Source organism: Acomys minous (assembly GCF_964271855.1).
Source record: "Acomys minous genome assembly, chromosome: 3".
NCBI lineage: Eukaryota > Metazoa > Chordata > Mammalia > Rodentia > Muridae > Acomys > Acomys minous.
The window spans coordinates 112,167,986-112,186,944 of NC_140485.1; the positions used below are offsets into that span (position 1 = coordinate 112,167,986).

General features: G+C 40.1%; 1 protein-coding gene across 10 annotated transcripts in view; it reads right to left on the reverse strand.

Annotated features, from left to right (window-relative positions):
• PTPRK (protein tyrosine phosphatase receptor type K) overlaps positions 1-18,959 on the reverse strand; it is a 516,193-nt gene that overhangs the window by 105,513 nt on the left and 391,721 nt on the right. For all 10 annotated transcript variants that reach the window (XM_084775132.1, XM_084775130.1, XM_084775139.1 and 7 more), the window contains exons 8-11: positions 17,132-17,434; positions 11,187-11,296; positions 9,680-9,881; positions 6,718-6,823 (exon numbers count right to left, since the gene is read on the reverse strand). In XM_084775132.1, the coding sequence (XP_084631258.1) occupies positions 6,718-6,823; positions 9,680-9,881; positions 11,187-11,296; positions 17,132-17,434 (721 nt within the window). The remainder of the gene's footprint in view (positions 1-6,717; positions 6,824-9,679; positions 9,882-11,186; positions 11,297-17,131; positions 17,435-18,959) is intronic.

Genomic DNA, 18,959 nt, shown 5'->3' on the forward strand with positions numbered 1-18,959 from the left:
TGGCCTTGAACTCACTGAGATCCACCTCCCTCTGCCTCCTGAGTGCTGGGATTAAAAGTGTGCACCGCCACTGCCCAGCTCCACCATCAGATTTTGTTAAACACAGCTGGAAGCCATTTTCAGTTCTGTCAGATAGGCCAAAGGGCAACCTCCCTTGCATTGGACGAAACAGAAGTGACTTCTGCTGCTGCACAAAGAGATGATGACACATGTGGTAGACAGTTTGCTGATTAGATGCTAATAACTGTGGATCTGGAATCCTACCTAAAGCAGTCGGCCTGAGATCCAGCAACAGCAACAACAACACTAAAATTACCAAGTAAGTCTCAGAGTGCGGTTATAGATTTACGTTGCATAACCTGTTGGGGGCAAATAAAATAACAAAGTAACCTCCCAGTGCATAAACCATGTCATAGTATCTAAGACTCTTTCCTTACAGATGCAGAAGAAAGCCCTCTAGCTCCAAAGTTTCAGTCTGCCATGGGAAAACAGATTTCCAAGATCCCTCCCCTTCAACACCATGGCCCATTCTATCTTACAGGCAGCATTCTGAAGGTCAAAAGAGTAAAGTAGGCCATGTTTCCTGATTGCCAAAGCATCCCAGGCTCTCCACTTAGTCGTTCCTAAGATACAAAAGCCTCTCTTATGTTTTTTTTTTCCTCTCTCTTCACAAGAACTATCTTCTAGGAATCACCAAATTCAAAACCCTGCCATTAACTGAAACAAGTCACCGTTTCCTGTAATCTTCCCTCATTCCTTAGTATTCCATTTCGTTCCATTCTCTTCCTTCGTTTTATAAGTCAGACTCCACACTTTAGACTAGGGTTAATATCATAGCACATCCTTGTCTTTCGACTCTTTGCTCTCACTGTGTTCTGATACGCATGATTCATGTGAAGCTGCCGTGACCAGTGTTATCCACATACCATGCACACTGCCAAGGGTTTCCTCCATCCTCTTTGCAGAGGTAAGATACTTCTACCAGGAACATTTGCCTGCCTTTCGCTTCACTCCCACTGTCATCTCCCAGATCCAACGCATACATACTTTGAGGTGGAGGGAATGGCTGCAGAAGTCATAGCCACACCAAATTCTCTTTAAATCTAGTCATTAATTCACCGATACCATACATGATGCCAAAGCCTCATTTGTCAGGGCCCTCAGGACTAGCCTCAGAAATTCTGCAACTAAAACTACAGATGTCTGCCTTAATAAATGCATTGTTTGTATGATGATCACAGTGTGGGTATTCTGCCATGAAAACTGCTTCTGACATCTCTTCCTTATTAGATTATGAGCTCATGAAAGACAGTAGCCACCCCACTTTTAACTTTAGTGTCCACTGAGTCAATTATGAAATATGTTACATACTAAGAAAAATATTAAGTGCTATGGGCTCAGTAATAAATGGTAGTGAAGTTCCTGCTCTCCAGAAGTGAAACTTCTAGGAGACAAAAATACATAATCAAGCAAATTCACAGTCCGTAAAGAAGGGATGCGTATTCTGAAGAGAGACAAAGCGGTGGTTAGAGAAACAGGCCAGTGGTTAAGAACACCGGATGTGCTAGCTGAGGACCTGGGATTGGTTCCCAGCACCTACCTGGCAGCTCACAAGTGTCTATAACTCCGCTTCCTGGGAATTTGATGCCCTCTTCTGGTCTTTGCTGTCACTTGCACTCACATACACAGGCAAATATATAAACAATATAATAATTATTTTTAAGAAGGCAAAGCAGGTACGAGAAGCAGACTCATGGGAGTGGAGAGTGCTGCTGGTCCAGGTGGCAAGAGGGCTACATGTGATAATGTGTGGGTATGTGATAACCCTGTGGGTAGGAACTGCATGATGACAGATTTCAGTTCTCTGAGTGTGCGTGGTATCTCCCAGCTGTTTCTTTCCATATAATAAACTGTGCTAAAATCCTGTGACCCAAGGCAACAAACATTTATTATATCATGGTGCCAACTGGTTGGGTATTTGAAAGTGGCTTTGCTGGATGGTAATGGGTCAAACTTTCTCCTTAAGAAATATGAAGCTCTCAGCTGGAGGCACCATCATCTAACTGGAAAGAATTAACAGGAAGGGCACATCTCTTCCTGCTTTCTGGAAGACACAACTCTAGCTGTGAATGAGTCTGGAAAAAAAAAAAGACCATAAAATTAAAGCACTCTATGTATGACTGAGTTGGATGCTGACCTCTTTACTCAGAAAACAAGACACAGAAAGATTATGCCAATCTATGTTTACATTTTGATATATGTATAGCTACAACGCAAGTCAGTTTGTCATGATGGTGACTTAGAGAACCAAGACGTATTTGCCATCATTAAATATGTGGGGTGAGGCACATGTCTGTAATGGGTGACAATGGCGGCGCTGAGGCTGCAGCTGCACATGTGTGATGAGGGAGTCACACTATCAGCATACAATGGCCGGCGCAGGCCACTTCTACATTCTGATCTGTGATTCCGTTACACTTTCTCTGGACTTAAAACATTTGACAATTTCTTTTCATAATTAAAAAAAATGCTACATCATAATTTCCTCACTAAAAATACATGATAACTAGATCCAAAATTAGATTATACACCAAAATAAAATCGAACTCTAGAATGAGTTCTTTACTACCCAAAAACATAGAGTTTACATAGGAAAATTTCTGAAATAAGATATATATGTATATGTAATACCTTGCCATAAACTCAGCCTCACCACAAAGAACACCCATGTTTATACTATTCGGTATCTTAGAAAAAAAAGGAAGAGAAATTATATATTCTAGGAGATTATCCTGTGAGACAAACACTTTGAGTCATGGCAAAAACTATCAAGTACCAAAAAGGACATTTAAAGTTCTAGGTAAGGCAGGCATCAAGTTTACATCTTTAAGATGATTATAACAGAGTGTTCATTAATAGCCCAGGGAAGGTTGGTGGGTAACAGGAAGCCAGAGAGGCTGGCCACGCTTACCACATCATTTCTGCTGTTCGTAAATTGAGGAGTTGGTTATTTCTTTCCTAGGCATCACAATCTCTTAGAAATAATACTTCTTGAAAATATCGATAAGGGATGTGAAATATACAAAGTAACTATGCTTTTTTTTTTTTTTGGAGAAAACATACATAGTGTTTATAATAACAAACTGCAGGGGGTGGGAAGGGATGGCAGCAGACTGGGTCTTTGGGGCCTGCCCGGAGGGAGGAGGAGACTAACCATTCTTCAGTAATCTTGAAAAGCAGACCTTGAGGTTTTAGGTGACTCACTCTCCTCATAATCCACCACTTGAAGATGTGGCTCAACCTCCCTTCTAAGCTCCACACGCCCCGTCTGCCTAGGTGACACTCATAGCTGTGCTTTCATTTTCGTTGCTACTGGATGGTCCATGGACACTTTTCAGCACGCCCGTTCCAGCCTCTGTCTGAATTAGCCTCAGCTCACCTTCCGTTTCTACCAGAGTGATGCTTCTAAAGATAACTGCCCATGCCAACTGCCGCTTTAGTCCTGTGGCCACATCCACGTTGTCCAGCTGGCACTGCATCTTCTCACTCGCTGGCCCCTGTTGTCTCTCCAGCTTCAGCTGCTGTCAGTTTGCCTACATGCATCTTCAATGGCCTGAACTCCTTGATGTTCTAGAACATCACATGCCCCATTGTTCGCTTGGCAATATCTTGAAACGCCCACGGTCTTGTCTCAAAGTAAACCTTGGCCAACCCCATTTCTTCCTCTCCTTAAAAATGCCAGCTTGAACCCCAAGCTTTCTCTCTGCTGTCACTGCCTTCTTATCAGGGAGCCTGTCACACCCCATACAGGCACACACTAAGTGACTATTTCAGATATCCAGATTAACTCCTGGTGTGCAAAGATTGCTATGGAATCTGTAAATTTATTGGAGCCATTGTTGACTTTAGTTTTAAAATAAGACTATGCTGAAGTAAATGTGAAATCGTGAGTAACAAAGATTTCTTAGTTACTTTAGCAGAAGATTTGGAAGGGGAGCCTGACATTAAGAAGACCAAGAAAAAGTAAGTTCATTTGTACTAGGGTTGAGACAAATGGGCAGTGAAATGCAAGCCAGCAGAAGCTAACAGTGTTACAAAGTGGGAAGCTAGGCCCAATATTCAGGATTAATGAACAGGACAAGTAGGTTGCTTTCAGGCTCAGCTAGAGGTTAAAAGATCTGGTGTTCGGGGGGATACAGAACAGAATGGCAGCAAAATTTACAGCGGAGAGGGTAACTAAGCCTCAGGGGATGGAACAGAAAGTAAATGGCTTAAAGAAAAGTTAAAAAGGGCATGATGGGATTCAAGGAAAGGTTTGTAGGCCCAGACCGTACTCTCAGTGCTAGGAAAACTGATGCCATCAGATGGGACCCTAATTTTAAAGCCATTGGGGTCCTAGACTAGACCATCTCATGATCAGACCCCAATGTCTGCATGGATCATTGGAGGGAAGAACATGGTTGGGGGGAAGAAGATAGTACCCAACTGAAGGATTCCAAAAGCAAGGGAGGCAAAGGCCAAACTCAGCAAAGACCAAGATGCTGCTTGACTGCGCAAGCTCAGCCCTGCACGTGGGCTCCACCTGCAGGTGCTCTGTGCAAACGCTGCTACATACAGATGGCCTTGATTGGAGTCACGTGTTAGAAGTCATCCTGCTCTTCCCTTTCAGGATCATTCACTTCTCAATGTTGTCAAACGTTTATATGAACTTCTTCTTTTTCTTCTTCTTCTTTTTTTTCTTTTGAAAGGGGGTTTCTCTGTGTAGCCCTGGCTGTCCTGGCACTCTCTTTGTAGACCAGGCTGGCCTCAGACGCACAGCAATCCACCTGCCTCTGCCTCCTGAGTGCTGGGATTAAAGACATGCGCCACCTATCCTGGCTTACGAACTTACTTCTTACAGTCCAGTATACAAAGTCACCTTTGTGCCTGTGCATGTGCTTGTGTGTGTGGTGTACGTACAAGTGTGCACCCACATACATGCCTGTGGAGGCCAGAGGAGGATGTTGAGCTTCTTCATCTATTACTCTTTGCCTTATGTCTTGAGCTAGGGTCCCTCACTGACCCTGAGGCTTGCCATGTGCTGCTGGGATTGGCCTTCTCCTACACTCCAGTGCTTGGGTTATAGACAAATGCGGTCAGTTTTGGCTTTCACAAAGTTTTTTGGCTGATCATTCAAACTTATGTCTTACAGTCTCACATATTGAGAGATCTCTTTGTAGTTCCTAACCATTGGGCTCAGTTCCAGGAAAGGCCAAATGTATTGCCAACAAATACAGTGAAGTGCTTTTCCATGCCAGGAAATGATAGACAACTAAGAGGAATTACTTTTGTATAGTTACTGCTTCACACTGTATGAATTCTTGGTAGTTAGAAATCATGTATGCATAAAAGCAAACAGAAGAGAAGAAGGAGATTTGATCAACCATGTAGAGAAACACACAGAATTCCTGAACACTCTATGAGCACAGGATCTACACGGTGTAATGACCGCCATGCCCTAAGAAACCTGGGAAGAGGCACCGCGTTCTGTTGTGGCCAGTGTATCTTTCTTTGGTTTATAATATTAAGCAGGGTGACAGGCACTTAATAAATGGCTACTATTTGCAGAAAAACTGTCACCAAGTGAACAAAGACTTGTATAAGCTATAGAGGACAGTGGTACAATAATAAAAATATGGTGATAACACATGAAGTAAAGTTCATTTCACTTAACATTCTTTAGAGATTTAAATGTTTTTGAGATTTTATTTTATTCATTTAGTTTTATTTGCTTTGTTTGAATGTATGCCCACGGATGCTAGAGAGAGCACCGGATTCCCTGGGACCAGAGTTAGAGACATTTGTGAGGCAACTTGTGGGTGCTGGGGATTGAACAAGTTTCCTGTGGAAACTGCTCTTAACCAGTGAGCCATCTCTTCAGAACATAACATGCTCTAAAAGACAAACCCGGGACCCACTTAAACATCAGGAACAGACTGAACACTTAAGAAGTAAATTTTGTCACAAGTAGGGACACGGGAATGGCCATGGTTACTTGGCAATACAGAAGGACACCAAGCCCAAGTGGCATTTTCTTTCCTTTTTCACACCAGCAATCAGAAGATCTGTCTAATTATAGTTGCTCAAAATTTACAAGGCTGAAGTAATTTTACCTAATCCCTAAAACTGGCATGGATCAGAGATATTTTTTGAAAGATTAGCAGTAGTAGGTAATAGAAGAGATTTTAATATTAAAAAAGGAGCCATTAAGCTGAAGTTTAATATTTATTATGAAATTTCTGATCATTTAAGAACTGAAAGGGCATAGAGGCTTTATCTGTACTATTCTTCTGTGTTTGTTTCCTCAGAGCTTCCTACTGACTTGAGCCACTCACATGAAATTATTCATAAGAGATATACAGAGGTGGACGAGAGTTACTTCCTCATTTTGTTTGACAAATATCTTTTGACAAAGGCTTTTACAGTACAGATACCAACAGAGGAAGTGAAATGAAATGGAGACGTGTAACTACAGAGCTATTTGTAATTGTTGTTCATATTAATAAGCAGAAACAAAATAAAACAAAACAAAATCAAAGCATTCCTGACATTAGTTGTGAAGCGAAGGGCTTTTAGAAACCACGACAAAACAACACAAATGCTCTTTGGTGCTAAGCAATTGTAGGAAGAACTTCATCCCACTGGGTGCCTTTCCTCTCGACTGGGTCCCCCTCTTACCTGATAGGGGCACCTTTGGCTTGTGCAGGTCTCAATAAGACTGTGATTGTGGTGGCGGTTTCATTCAGAGAAGCATCAACTCCTTCATAGTCAGGTAAAGTTGGAGCTGAAAAGAGATCAATGAGGCGAGGAGAAAGTTCAATCAATTCATAGCGATATATTATAGGTTGCTATGAATAAATGATCCTACCTTAAGGGAAAAATCAATTTAATTCCTAATTAACTGCAGTGAACCTTATTTTATGGCATGACACGGAACCTTAACCCTAGCCGAAGAAGCTAGAGAGGTGACGTTGTTGGATTTTAAAAAGCTGTCTGGGGACCTGTACTGCTATTCCAAACACTTTTGTGTAGGAGTCCTGATTTCAGCTTCTCAAGGTCTTCCAGCCAGTAAGGAGGGGGTGGGGAAGGGGGACGAGGAGATCAGAACTGCTGGGGAGTGACACGGGACAACCTGGCCTGTGCATGGCCGAAGGGAGTTAGGGCTGCCTGGTGGCTATGGCCATTTATGCTGGGCAGGCAAAAGGGAAGTTCTGGTGTCTGTCTCTGGACCACTTTCATGTGACCACAGGGGAAACGTAATTGTCAGCTGTGGTGAAGTGGAAAGGAAATCCTACTTTCAGTTACCAAGAACCAGTACATTAACTGGCAAATAGTTGAGAACTAAAAATTTCAAAATATTGGATGGTGTTTCCCAATCTTGAGGTGAAAGGAATTTCACTTGGCTTTTCCCATGTAGAAAAATGCTGAAGGATATGAGACACCCGCCCCCCCCCCCGCCCCGAAACAGGTAGATTAGCAGTTAACCTTGACCAAAAGTCAGTTGATACCTTAAAAAGAACTTCACCCATTCACTGAGTGTTTGCTAAAATCAAAGCATGTGCAAAGCTCTATGTGCTGTGATGTAGATACCTGTGAAGAAAAAAGGGCCCTGATATGGAGCCAAAATTGAGAGCTAACATTTTATGAAGCCAAGCAGTATAAAAACAAGATACTCACACAGTAAGCTCTCACACAATCAAAAGATGCAGACAGTTAAGTGGGCAGAACAGTAGCATACTTTCATATAAATTAAATATTCTATTATTTTTGTTCCCATGGCTGTTTTGCCTAGTGCCTGTGGAAGTCAGGAGCTGGCTGGAGTTACACAGGGGTACGATGTGCCCTGTGGGTGCTGGGAACCCACGGGAAGAGGAGCTAATACTGGTAACCACCAAGCCATCTCTCCAGCCCCTCGAATTGATGTTTTAAATGTTGGGAAGCGTGATTCCTTGCCTAAGAGGATAGCTAGCTATACATTACATTAAAGTTTCAACAACCTTATAGTCACTATTTGATTCGAAAGCATAGTAACAGAAACTAGGGCTTTTTTGGATTTGGTTTTTGGTTTTTGGTTTTTGGTGACAGGGTTTCTCTGTGTAGCTTTGGTTTTCCTGGAACTCTACTGTAGTCCAGGCTGGACTCGAACTCACAGAAATCCATCTGCCTCTGCTTCCCAGGTGCTGGGATTAAAGGTGTGCGCCACCATGCCTGGCTGTACTTTTTTAAAGTACAAGAAAATGCTTATTATTGTTTTTAAGTTTTTAGTAAATTTAGTAAATTGGAGTTAAATAATTCAGAGGAGAAAAAAGCTAGAGTGGGGGTTTGGCTTATAATTATACATTTTCTGTTCAACATCATGTTCCACAGGGTATCTAAGATGAAAACTGTGTGTGTGTGAGAGAGATAGAGAGAGATAGATAGAGAGAGAGAGAGAGAGAGAGAGAGAGAGAGAGAGCCACATAGTTGCTCAATATCTTCTGTTTTATGAGCTTATGTAAATTTTACAGCAATTTCTATAAAAAAATTCAGCCATTGCTAATCCAAAAAGGTAGGAAATTTGTCATGATATTTGCCAAGTCGTACTTTCTAATAAAGTGACTTAATAAATATTTTAAATTGATGATTGCCATCAGGAAATAAAGTGACAGTTTAATATATTATCATTCCTTAATATAATGGATAGTTTAAAACATCAATTTTACTAAAATATTAATGAGTCAAATCATATGCAAATGAATATATTGGAATTACTTTTATTCATCACATAAATTTCTAAAACACCTATTTCATTCAATACATTTCCAAATAAAGCTTAAAAGAATTCAGATAGATATTTCTTACTCTTCATGCAAATGTTTAGCTGCAGGACAATGTCAAAAATGTAATGTGAATTAAGAGGGGCTGCTGACATATGCTATGCCGAGCTGTTATAAAGATGAACAAAGATATTTCGCAAAAAACAGATGCTCTTGATACACTACATGGTTTACCTTCAAAACATTTAATTTTCAAACCTACCTCTTTAGTTACACATAGAAAACACATATTTTCAAAAAGAAATTGAAAACAATGATGGGATATTTTACTAACTATAGTAGGCTTACGGTGCATGGCAATGCTGACATCAGACAGGAGCATCACTATGTGCAGCTGGAGGTCTGGCTGAAGGAGAACTAAAATCAATAACAATCTATCTAGTCAGATGAAAATTATAAGCATGACTGTAATAGAAAGTGAAATTTACTCATTTATTTATCAAGTCAAGAGTGCCTTGCATGTTCGCATTCTGGAAATTTGATGTGTTTGTGAGATTTTTTTTTTATGAGCAGGAAAGTTGTATTTGTTTACAATTATCAAAATGTTGGGAGAAATTGAGTTGGAAGGGTTATATGTAAAGAACCACAGCAACTTTGTAAGACTGCTGTCATTTTTGTGACTGCTTGAAAGCTGTTAGGATTAGAAGAGAAAACCAACAATGATGTGTTTACAAATGGTTGAACAAAGTGCCCTTTACCAAATGTAATGACAGTCAAGACTTACTATGCTACCTGATAACACAGTACATATCCGAGTGTCTAGAACATACTATTGCAAGCCAGGAGCGTGAGCCTTTAGGCTTCTATGTTACTCATTGCCTTACCTGAGATATTTGTGGTCACGTTGATGGCCGTGGCTGGCCCGAAGCCTTTGACAGTGCTGGCTCTTATGAAAAACTGGTACGTGGTTCCAGGGTGGAGATGCATAAATACGTGGTGTGTACTATTCCATAAATTTGATACAGTCTGCGGAGGCCCAGCCACCGGAACCGCAGGGTCAAACGATCTTATGCTGCTGTAGCTCACCTGTTTTAGGAGATATAGTCCTTATTACATATAATCTGAAGGCAAGAGCATCATTCCTCTCCATTTCTTTTATTTTGTTATGGTTATTTCTGGCATCTCTCAACTATTTAGCATCTCTCATTCATCCATCTATCTATCAATCAATCCATCATCTATCTATCTATCTATCTATCTATCTATGTATCTGATATCAATATCATTTAGCTATCTATAACCTAGCTATCCCTCTATGTTACTAATTCTCTATCATCTGACTACTGATATATATATCTGAATATCTAAATTGTCAAATATATATATATAAATTTAGCAGTAAATCATTATACTTAAATATGCAAACTAAGTTCAAAATTTTTTGTGCATAAAAAAACATAGCATCTTCATCCAAAAGATGATATTTTTCTTCTCTTTGGTCTCTAAGGAGAACATAACAAGTTCTAGCAACACTTAGAGGCACAAGCTTGTAATCTGAACTACCCAGTAGAGGGATAGAAGTTCAAGCACAACCCGAGTCACAGAGTGATTTCATGGCCATTATGTGTTAACTTAGTAAGACTGTGCCTGGAAAAAAAAGTTTATATATACATATATATGCATATATAATGTGTGTATATATACATATTATTCAAACATACTAAAATAGTCAAAAATCATTTTCTCATTTCTATAATTCATTGTTAGGCAGTAGAAATAGAAATGTTTATTCTATAATCAGCACTGACTACACAGCAGAAAACCTCATGAGTGTGCAATTTAAAATATCCATTTGGAACTGATGGGGGAAAGGGATGAAATTCTACTTCAAATAAAAACATATTTTAAAAATTCATTTATTCTCCTTAGCAACTTATATTTGAAAATACAGTGATTTATATGTAAAGGTACAATGAAATTTGCTTTGGGTGGCTATTAATTACTTACCTTGAAAAACTGGCATTCAGTGGCCTCTCCTTAAGCACAGTGTGATATTGGTTGCTTAATTTTAGAAACACGGACTTAGCATTTTTATGTGTAATTATTCATTATAGCCTTTAACTGGGTTTGACAAGGACATGGTCCAGCCACACACATACACAGACACAGAAGCTAGCGTATATTCTAAGAACTTCAAATGCTAGATACCGTACTGGGATTAATTTTCAATTTTTAAATCAAATAATTTATGAGTTAGAACACAGGACAGTTAATGATGTCTAATCCTCTCATCTCCACCTCCCCCCCCCCGCCCCATTACTTCCACCTTGTTGTCTCCATTTTTTGCCTGTTCTTTGTGTCTACATTCCGACTAGCACCCTTTCTCCATACCTCATACTGAGTGATGACTCCATTTGGTTCCAATGGCTCCTTCCAGTTCAAGAAGATCTTGTTTTCAAAGGATGTTCCTTGCAGGGATTTGACTGGCACAGGCCCTGGCACTAGAAACACACGCATTGGTGATAAGAACATGCACAGTGGTGAAAACACATCATGTCAACAAGATAAACGCAATTGAACGTAGATATCATCAAGTGAAAATGTGTCTTTAAAAATAAAATCAGTACATGAACGGTACTCAGACTCCACTCTGGTATGGGTACAGAAAGTCAGCCTGCAGGTTTCTAAAGCAAGAAACGTAGAAATGTAAAGTTATTTGTATTCAGATGAATATTCAATCACCTTGGAGAGTTGTGTAGTTATGTACTCCGGTTTCCTCTGTTGTACACCTCTAATAACAGGAAATTCTTATTTGTAATTTGCTTCGAGAACAGAGATGCATTTCCTTGAAAGACTTTTTTGAAGATTATGATAATCCCCCAAAGAGGGTGCATCAACAAAGTTTGTAAAATAAAGAATTATAATCATAATTAACGCTCCTTAGACTCAAAAGCCAAATCACACAGCACTGACTTGAAATATCCAGTAAAAATCATCCCGATTTCTGTAGCTGTACTTATTAGATTTTCTATAATTAAAAAAGATAGCATTGATTATTATAATTTTTTAAAAGTTGTTAAGATGAACATGCTTCAGGTAATTGCTTCATGTCCCTAAATGAAATTTACCTTTTCTTGTCTAAGAAATAGATAATAAAAACAATCTGGTTTAAGAGTCAAGGATCTCTCAAATTGCTTTAGCCATTTGTCAGAGCTGAGTATGGGGCTCAGAGTCTTGTCCATGCAAGCCAGTGCTCTACCACTGAGCTCCCTCAGATGCTTTACTGGAGTCTTTTTTTGTTTGTTTTGTTTTATTTATTTATTGTTGTCACTGTTTGTTTTTGACAGAGTCTAATGTGTATGTTGGCTTTGAACTCTACCTAGTAGAGGAAGACGCTGAACCCAGGATACGGACATATGTCACCAGACTCTGATGTCACCCCTGTGTTGGGGATTTAATCCAGAGCATCATATATGCTAGGTGAGAATCATAAGTACTGAGGAATGTGGCCCCAGTGTTTATTTGTGAAGGCTTTATAATTTCAAAATCCTGTTATTAATTAGTGAGTGGTGTGTCAGTTACTGTTGACAAGCTACAAGATATTCCTCTAGTGTGTGTGTGTTTAAAAATATATTTTACTTTAAAATCTGGCTACTTGTTCACATGACCCAGATTCTACTTCCAGTCATGCTTTACCATACATGTGATCTCACATACTTGGCTTAAAATTTTTCTTTTTGAAAATATCAGCCCTGTATTAGACAAGTATGGTTTTTAATTAATATTTTCCTCAAATCTAACGTTTCAGTGAACTTCACACATGACATTATCTAGAAATGCCGTTTCAAAGCACAGGGCAATTTCATGAGGATTGAAATAAATTAAAAATCACTGGATCAAAGGAAATGTATTTCTTCATGGCTAGCAGCAGCTAGAAATTCTGAATGATATGTCACCAGGCTGAGATTTATTTCATTCTACAAGGAGACTATGAATGATGTAATGACCTCTGAGACAGGCAACAGGGGGTGGCACATAACAGAAAGAAACCCACAGGGAAAGGAAAAGAAAAAGAAAATGCATAGTCAACAGAAAGCATGCCAGCCCTGAACCTTGGACATGCACATGGCCCCATCAGAGAAGCAAGCCTTCCTTCGTCTTGCTCCACACTGTCTACACGGAATACTCCCCCCATCATGGGAGAGATCCTGCCAAGCAGTCTGTGCAATTTCTGGCAATTCCAAGGCTGCCAGGGACATTGGTTCACTGTGTAAGGATATATATGTATCTGTTGGTTCAGTTTATGACTGCCATCAAGGGAATGCATTTGTTCTGCGTATACTTGCCAGAGAAAGTGGTGGCTATGGGTAGGAAAAGTCAAAAACAACACAAAGGGAAGAAGAAATGGTATTAAAATTCCTGTGTTTACCTAACATAATTTGGCCTGTAAATACTATGGAACAGAATAAATATGTATCAATTATTCTCATCTAGGGGTGCCTTACATATATTTGCATATTTCTGAAAGACGAATAGAAATGGGAAGCCGCTTCCCTGCGACTTTGACATAACCATCCCCTTCTCACACGTGTTCTGCTTTGCCACAGTTCTGCTGGAAGCATCTGCATGTTCCACTTTCAATGTGGAAAATGTGGGAGAAAATCATAGCCAAGATCTGCTGCACCAGCGATCGTGACTTCGTTTAATAAATAATGCAAACTATGGCATAGATCTGAAGCGGGGTGATGTCTACACATAGATGACGTCTCAATCCAGTTACGATTTGTCTAGACACAGCACGAAGCTCCTGAAGCCATTTCATGCCTAGCTACAGGCTGCAGGGAGTGTCACTCCGCATTTCCACACCAACAACTTTTAGTGGGGACAGAATGCTGACTTTCGTCCCTGCACTTGTGATTCATCTGAGAGCTGTTTCAGCTGATTTTGTTTTGAGCCTGAGTAAGTCCTTCAAATATAACTTCAAAAAAATGGAAAAGAAAAATGAAATAGGTATGGAGAAAGATTATATTAAATAAGCATTATAGCCTCTAAAATGTAATAAATGTACATTTTAAAATAGCTTTGTAGCCTTAAAAAATGTCTCCGAACCAGGGTTTTCTGCTGAGCTAACTTCATAATATTGATTTCCATGAATGCTGGAATAAAAAATGAAAATGGAACCTTACGTAAAAAAATTGTGACCATGCATTAAAAAGCATGTGTAATAAATTAAGTATAAATTCTACCCTAAGGTTCTAGTGGGAAATGGTTCTAGCTTTGGGAGCCTGATTTATAGATATCCCCAGAATTCTTTTCACATAATTATATCTTTTTATTAGATGGCTGATAATTTATTCCTTTTCTACATATATAGGGCAGCAATAATTTAGTAAGGACTGACTTAATCAGATCATCATAATCCATCGATCTTTGCAACAATAAGTATGATTTAGTTATTCCTCCTCAGAGCAGAATGCTGGGATCTATCAATTATCCCGTGTAGAAATGCAAGCTCTTAGGAGCAGCCCTGAAGGATGAACTAGTCACAAATACTCCATGAAAGTTTCTACACAAGTCATCAAGTAGTACTTTCAGGATAGAAAAACCAACAAGAAAAAGGAAATAGCCTGCCACACGGGCCACAAGCACCGGGGTTACTATTATTTATATTATGAAACTATAATGTGCCACTTAGTGTAACTGAAGCATATTCAACACGGAAGTTAAGATAAAAGTGGACCTGAAAAGAATACCGAAATTTAAATGTAGAAAAAATACTATTTCTCATTTACAAAACTGATCCGAGGAAATATGAACATCGCTGTTATCATGTTTAGGGCAAGAATTCTAGAGAAGTTTATTGCCTGACTATTAACATGGTCATTTGTGTAGCCAAGTGTAGTTTAAAAATATAATGCAATTAAAAATTACAAAAATCTGACTGCCTTCTATTATTTGTGGGAAAGAGAAGCAAGATAATAAAGTATATGAAAGAATAACATCAAGGGAAATTGCACTGACTGGATAGGGCTGGAGACATGGCTCAGAGGGTAAGAGCACTGCTCTTCCAGAGGTCCTGCGTTGTGGGGACCCATGCCAAATTCTGCCATGTCAGAAATTCCGTGCTTAGGCTGTATGCTGTGACCTTCAAGTTGCTGACCTTTACCTCACCACAAGGTCTTGTGTTCTAGGCTATCCTTGGACTATTTACCTTTGAAAGAAGTAGAGAAGTCTCAACTTGGAACCACCCAGAGGATCTAGGAAGTTCTTAAAAGGAACTACTCAGAGAATTAGGAAGTTCTACAGGGAGCGATTTAGGCTATTGTATTCTTGCCTGGGGGCTAGGGTGAGTGAGATAAGAATAGATCCTATTGACCTTGCCCTATATATGTTCCTGCTAGGTGGCAATAAAGTGAATCTTGATCAGAAATGTCCTGACTTGATTTGTTATTTCTCGTGTCTCTTTAGCCTACTTTCAACCCCCACTCCCTCTTTCAGGTGAACCCTGATTCGATTTTTCCCGTGGGCTGGGGCCCATGGTGGCTCATAACCATCAGTAATGTGACATGATGCCCTCTCCTGGCCTGTAGGTGTACATGCAGGCAGAACAAAAAAAAAAAGGGGGGGCGGGGTGACTGGATAAAAACAAGTGACACTATAAAACTCATGTAGCTGAATCTAAATGCTTTCAAGACATCCTGGCTTTAAATGTTAACAGCAAGCAATAAAATACACTGTTATTACTAAAAAGATGGGTTATAAAATGCTTAGTGTGACATAGACACTGAAACCTCTATCCCATGTCAGGAGATGTGAGATTCCTCAGGACATCTGTAGCTGTTTTTAGACTTCCATTTCTGTTATTGACCCATGAATCCATTACCCATACCTGTTCCTTTCTGCCAGGTAAGGGTTGAGCGGGTGAGAGGGTGGAGGTGGCAGTGCAGATGGCAGTGATAGTTTCATAATCATGTTAGGGCTGATGTCTTTCTTAAACATCGTTGCCGCACTGGTTTCAAGAGATGAATCCATGTAATAACCAAGCCTCCTCTGACGGACTCAGACACGACCACAACACACGCGTCGGAAGACACAGGGTTCTTACTCAGAAATTTTTGTAATACAAGAAAGACCACAGACACGGTGCTGCTGCAGTCCGAGCTAAAGGATGCTGCAAGGCTCTTGCTTCTCTAAAGACAGCAATGCAACAGGACAAGCCAGAGTCACTTCCACTTTCCGGGGGGGGATGGGGGGAAGCTGGATGGGCATTTCTAGAAATTATGGCTCACCGGACTCTTTCGTGGCCTTATTCTTAGTTGCTAGGCGCTACAAGATACAGAGCGGCCTATTAAAAGTGTGAAGGGAGGTGGGGGGTGTGTCCAGCTGTAAAACTGTTCATTCTGAAACTCAAATATAACATGGGCATCCTATCAAACTGTTCAAGGAGAAATGGAGAAGGAGTGGGACCACGGGAGAGCTCATGACTTACCTTCCTCACTTAGGAATGGAAGCAGAGAGGCAGAAGAACTTCCTGGCTATAGAAGGGGCTGATAAATGCTAGGTCCTGATAAGCTTTGCTTTAGATCGCTATATAGTAGCTTTCCCTCAAATATGCAATTCATTTATAAAAGAAAATTCATAAAAAAGCATCATCTTAAAACTGTATAATTGTTAGTAAAATAATACAGTTAGGGACTTTTCCCATATATTTCTGTTCAATGAGGAACTATATTCATATTCACGTTGATGATGTATCCTATCATTAGGGGGAAGCATATGTATTATAATATTAATATAGATGTGTATTCTTGTTACTTAATTTTTCATGAATATCATTTCTCAGATTGTAATAAAATCTATAAAACAAGATGGCCTGCTATTTTTTTAGGGAATTCTTTATTTTTATTTTTAAAAATCCTGTGCCATCTGTGTTATAACTCACACACACACACACACACACAAAAACCCCACTCGCAATCAGATGGAGTATCTTACTTTCAAACATTAGAAAAACAACAGCAGCTAGTATGGCTTACAAAATGTACACACAATGTGTGAGAAAGTGAATTTTACCAATAGGTAACTGATATAGTGTTTGGTAAGAAACTCTTTAGGCTTTATACATTATTTCCACTTCACCTGCCAAAAAGACAGCATGGGTGTGCACCATCTTGGATTATTTCCTAATGAACACACGTCCTTTTATAGGTAAACTGGGATGGGACAATGGTAGGCTTCTGGGTTGGGTTCAGGACTGGGTAATGTAGGGAAAAATTAAAGATATGAAGCAGTTCTTTGCCCCACCCCCCTTGTGAAGACAGCAAACACAAGCATACCATCCTCATCAGTTTGGATAATCGTCTCTTCGCTCTCCTTCCTCCCCTCAGGGTTGGTTAGGATCATCTTGAGGCTGACATTTGTATAAGGCGGCAGATGGTTCACAACATGCTGAGGGGCTTTGGGGTCCATGTCCAAGCAGTCCGCCCTGCTCTCGTTGTGGCCACGGAAGTAATGGTAGCAAATTGTGACATTGAAAGTGTGGCAGCGAGTAATGTTGTAACCCAAAGACTCCCAGTCCACAGCAATGCGCCTTGCCTGGATTTCAGCAATCTTCAATGTCTTCGGGGTCCGCATAGGTTCTGAAAAGTAAATCAAAGATGCAGACAGATGTCATCATGACCATGAACTCTTTTGGAAGAGAGAAATGCTGAACATGACACGGCGTATGCAAGTCCAGTGAATGTCAAGAGGTTATTTGGGTTTTAGTGTTTTGCCTATTCATATTTTTATTTTGGTAAGGTCTACAGACTATGATTCAATAGTAAGCAAAGAACGAAAACATCAAACAACAACGTTTCCTAGTACTCAGGAACTTACCAAATAGAAAACCAGAAATGTGAAAACAATGCCTGACGGTTGTTGCCGTTCAGTTCCTGTCCTTTTCCTTCATCATTATTAAGCAAGCAGATTAGCTCATATATCAGAAGGGACCAGAGTCAATGTGCTCAGTGATTTGTCATGTCACTAAGCTATGGTGCGTACTAATTAGTCTAATTGTAACACTAAACTACCATTTACCAAAAATGACACAGATATTAATTAACACTAATTATTTCAGCAATGGTGTTGTTCATCAACGCAAATAAAAAACGCAGGAAAATTACAAGAATGCATGTGGATATTAACACCATCTTCTCTCCTCCTTGATCTCTTTGTGACTTATTTGCTAGGAAACACTCAAGTCTGACAAGCCACTCACTGGCATACACACCATACTAGGTGGTGAGTTTTCACTCAACTGGAAAACGCTGGCAGGCCTGAGCACTCGGAGGAGACTGGAATTCGTCCATCACCGACTCCCAGCGGTATCTACTCCTCATGCAAGACTGACTTTAATTGTCTAACTTAATCAAAATAATTACTCTACGAAAGTCGGGGCTGTGGTGAACCCTACACAGCACAGAAACCAGAACACAGCAAAAACGTTAAGACATCGATTAGATAAAAGTCTGGCTCAAGGTCTGGCTGGCTTCTTCCCTAACTCACTCAGGATGGTCAACAATGCTGGTAATTGGAAAGCAGTAGGGATAAAAGCAAAACGAACACAAAAGGCCTGATTTGGGTGTTGTTTTTTTTATACATTTTTTATACTTGAGATTAAAAAAAATCTCAGTTCTATAAAAATAATTAGAATGCAACACAGATGGTAAGCCTAAAATGGGAATCCTGCTCAATGGCTGTGGTGTGGAATGGGAAACAGTCCCAAGTGGGGGCTACTTTAAAATGGCAAAACTAAATATTCCCCGTGTGCCCACGTACATTAAGTGTTGTAACATGGAGTGCTTAGGATTCAGGTGTTGGGGGGCCCTCTTCAGATTTCAGTGTGCCCCCTGCACCAGATCTGACCTTGTTTGCCATCCTAAGCACACAGAGAGGCTGAAAGAACGCAGCCTTCTAACCATACCCGCCTTTCCATATTTAGCTCTTTGTTAATCCTTTCCCCAGTGGGGAAGTGGGCGAAAGTGAAGTGTTCTTCCTATTTGGATCAGTCTTTGCCTCCAGTATCCAGCAGCTGACCAAATACTAACAGCTGCATTAACTCTACCCATCTCCACAGAAACTGTAACTTCATGATTGCTGGAGCATCAAGACTTTCTTCAGGGG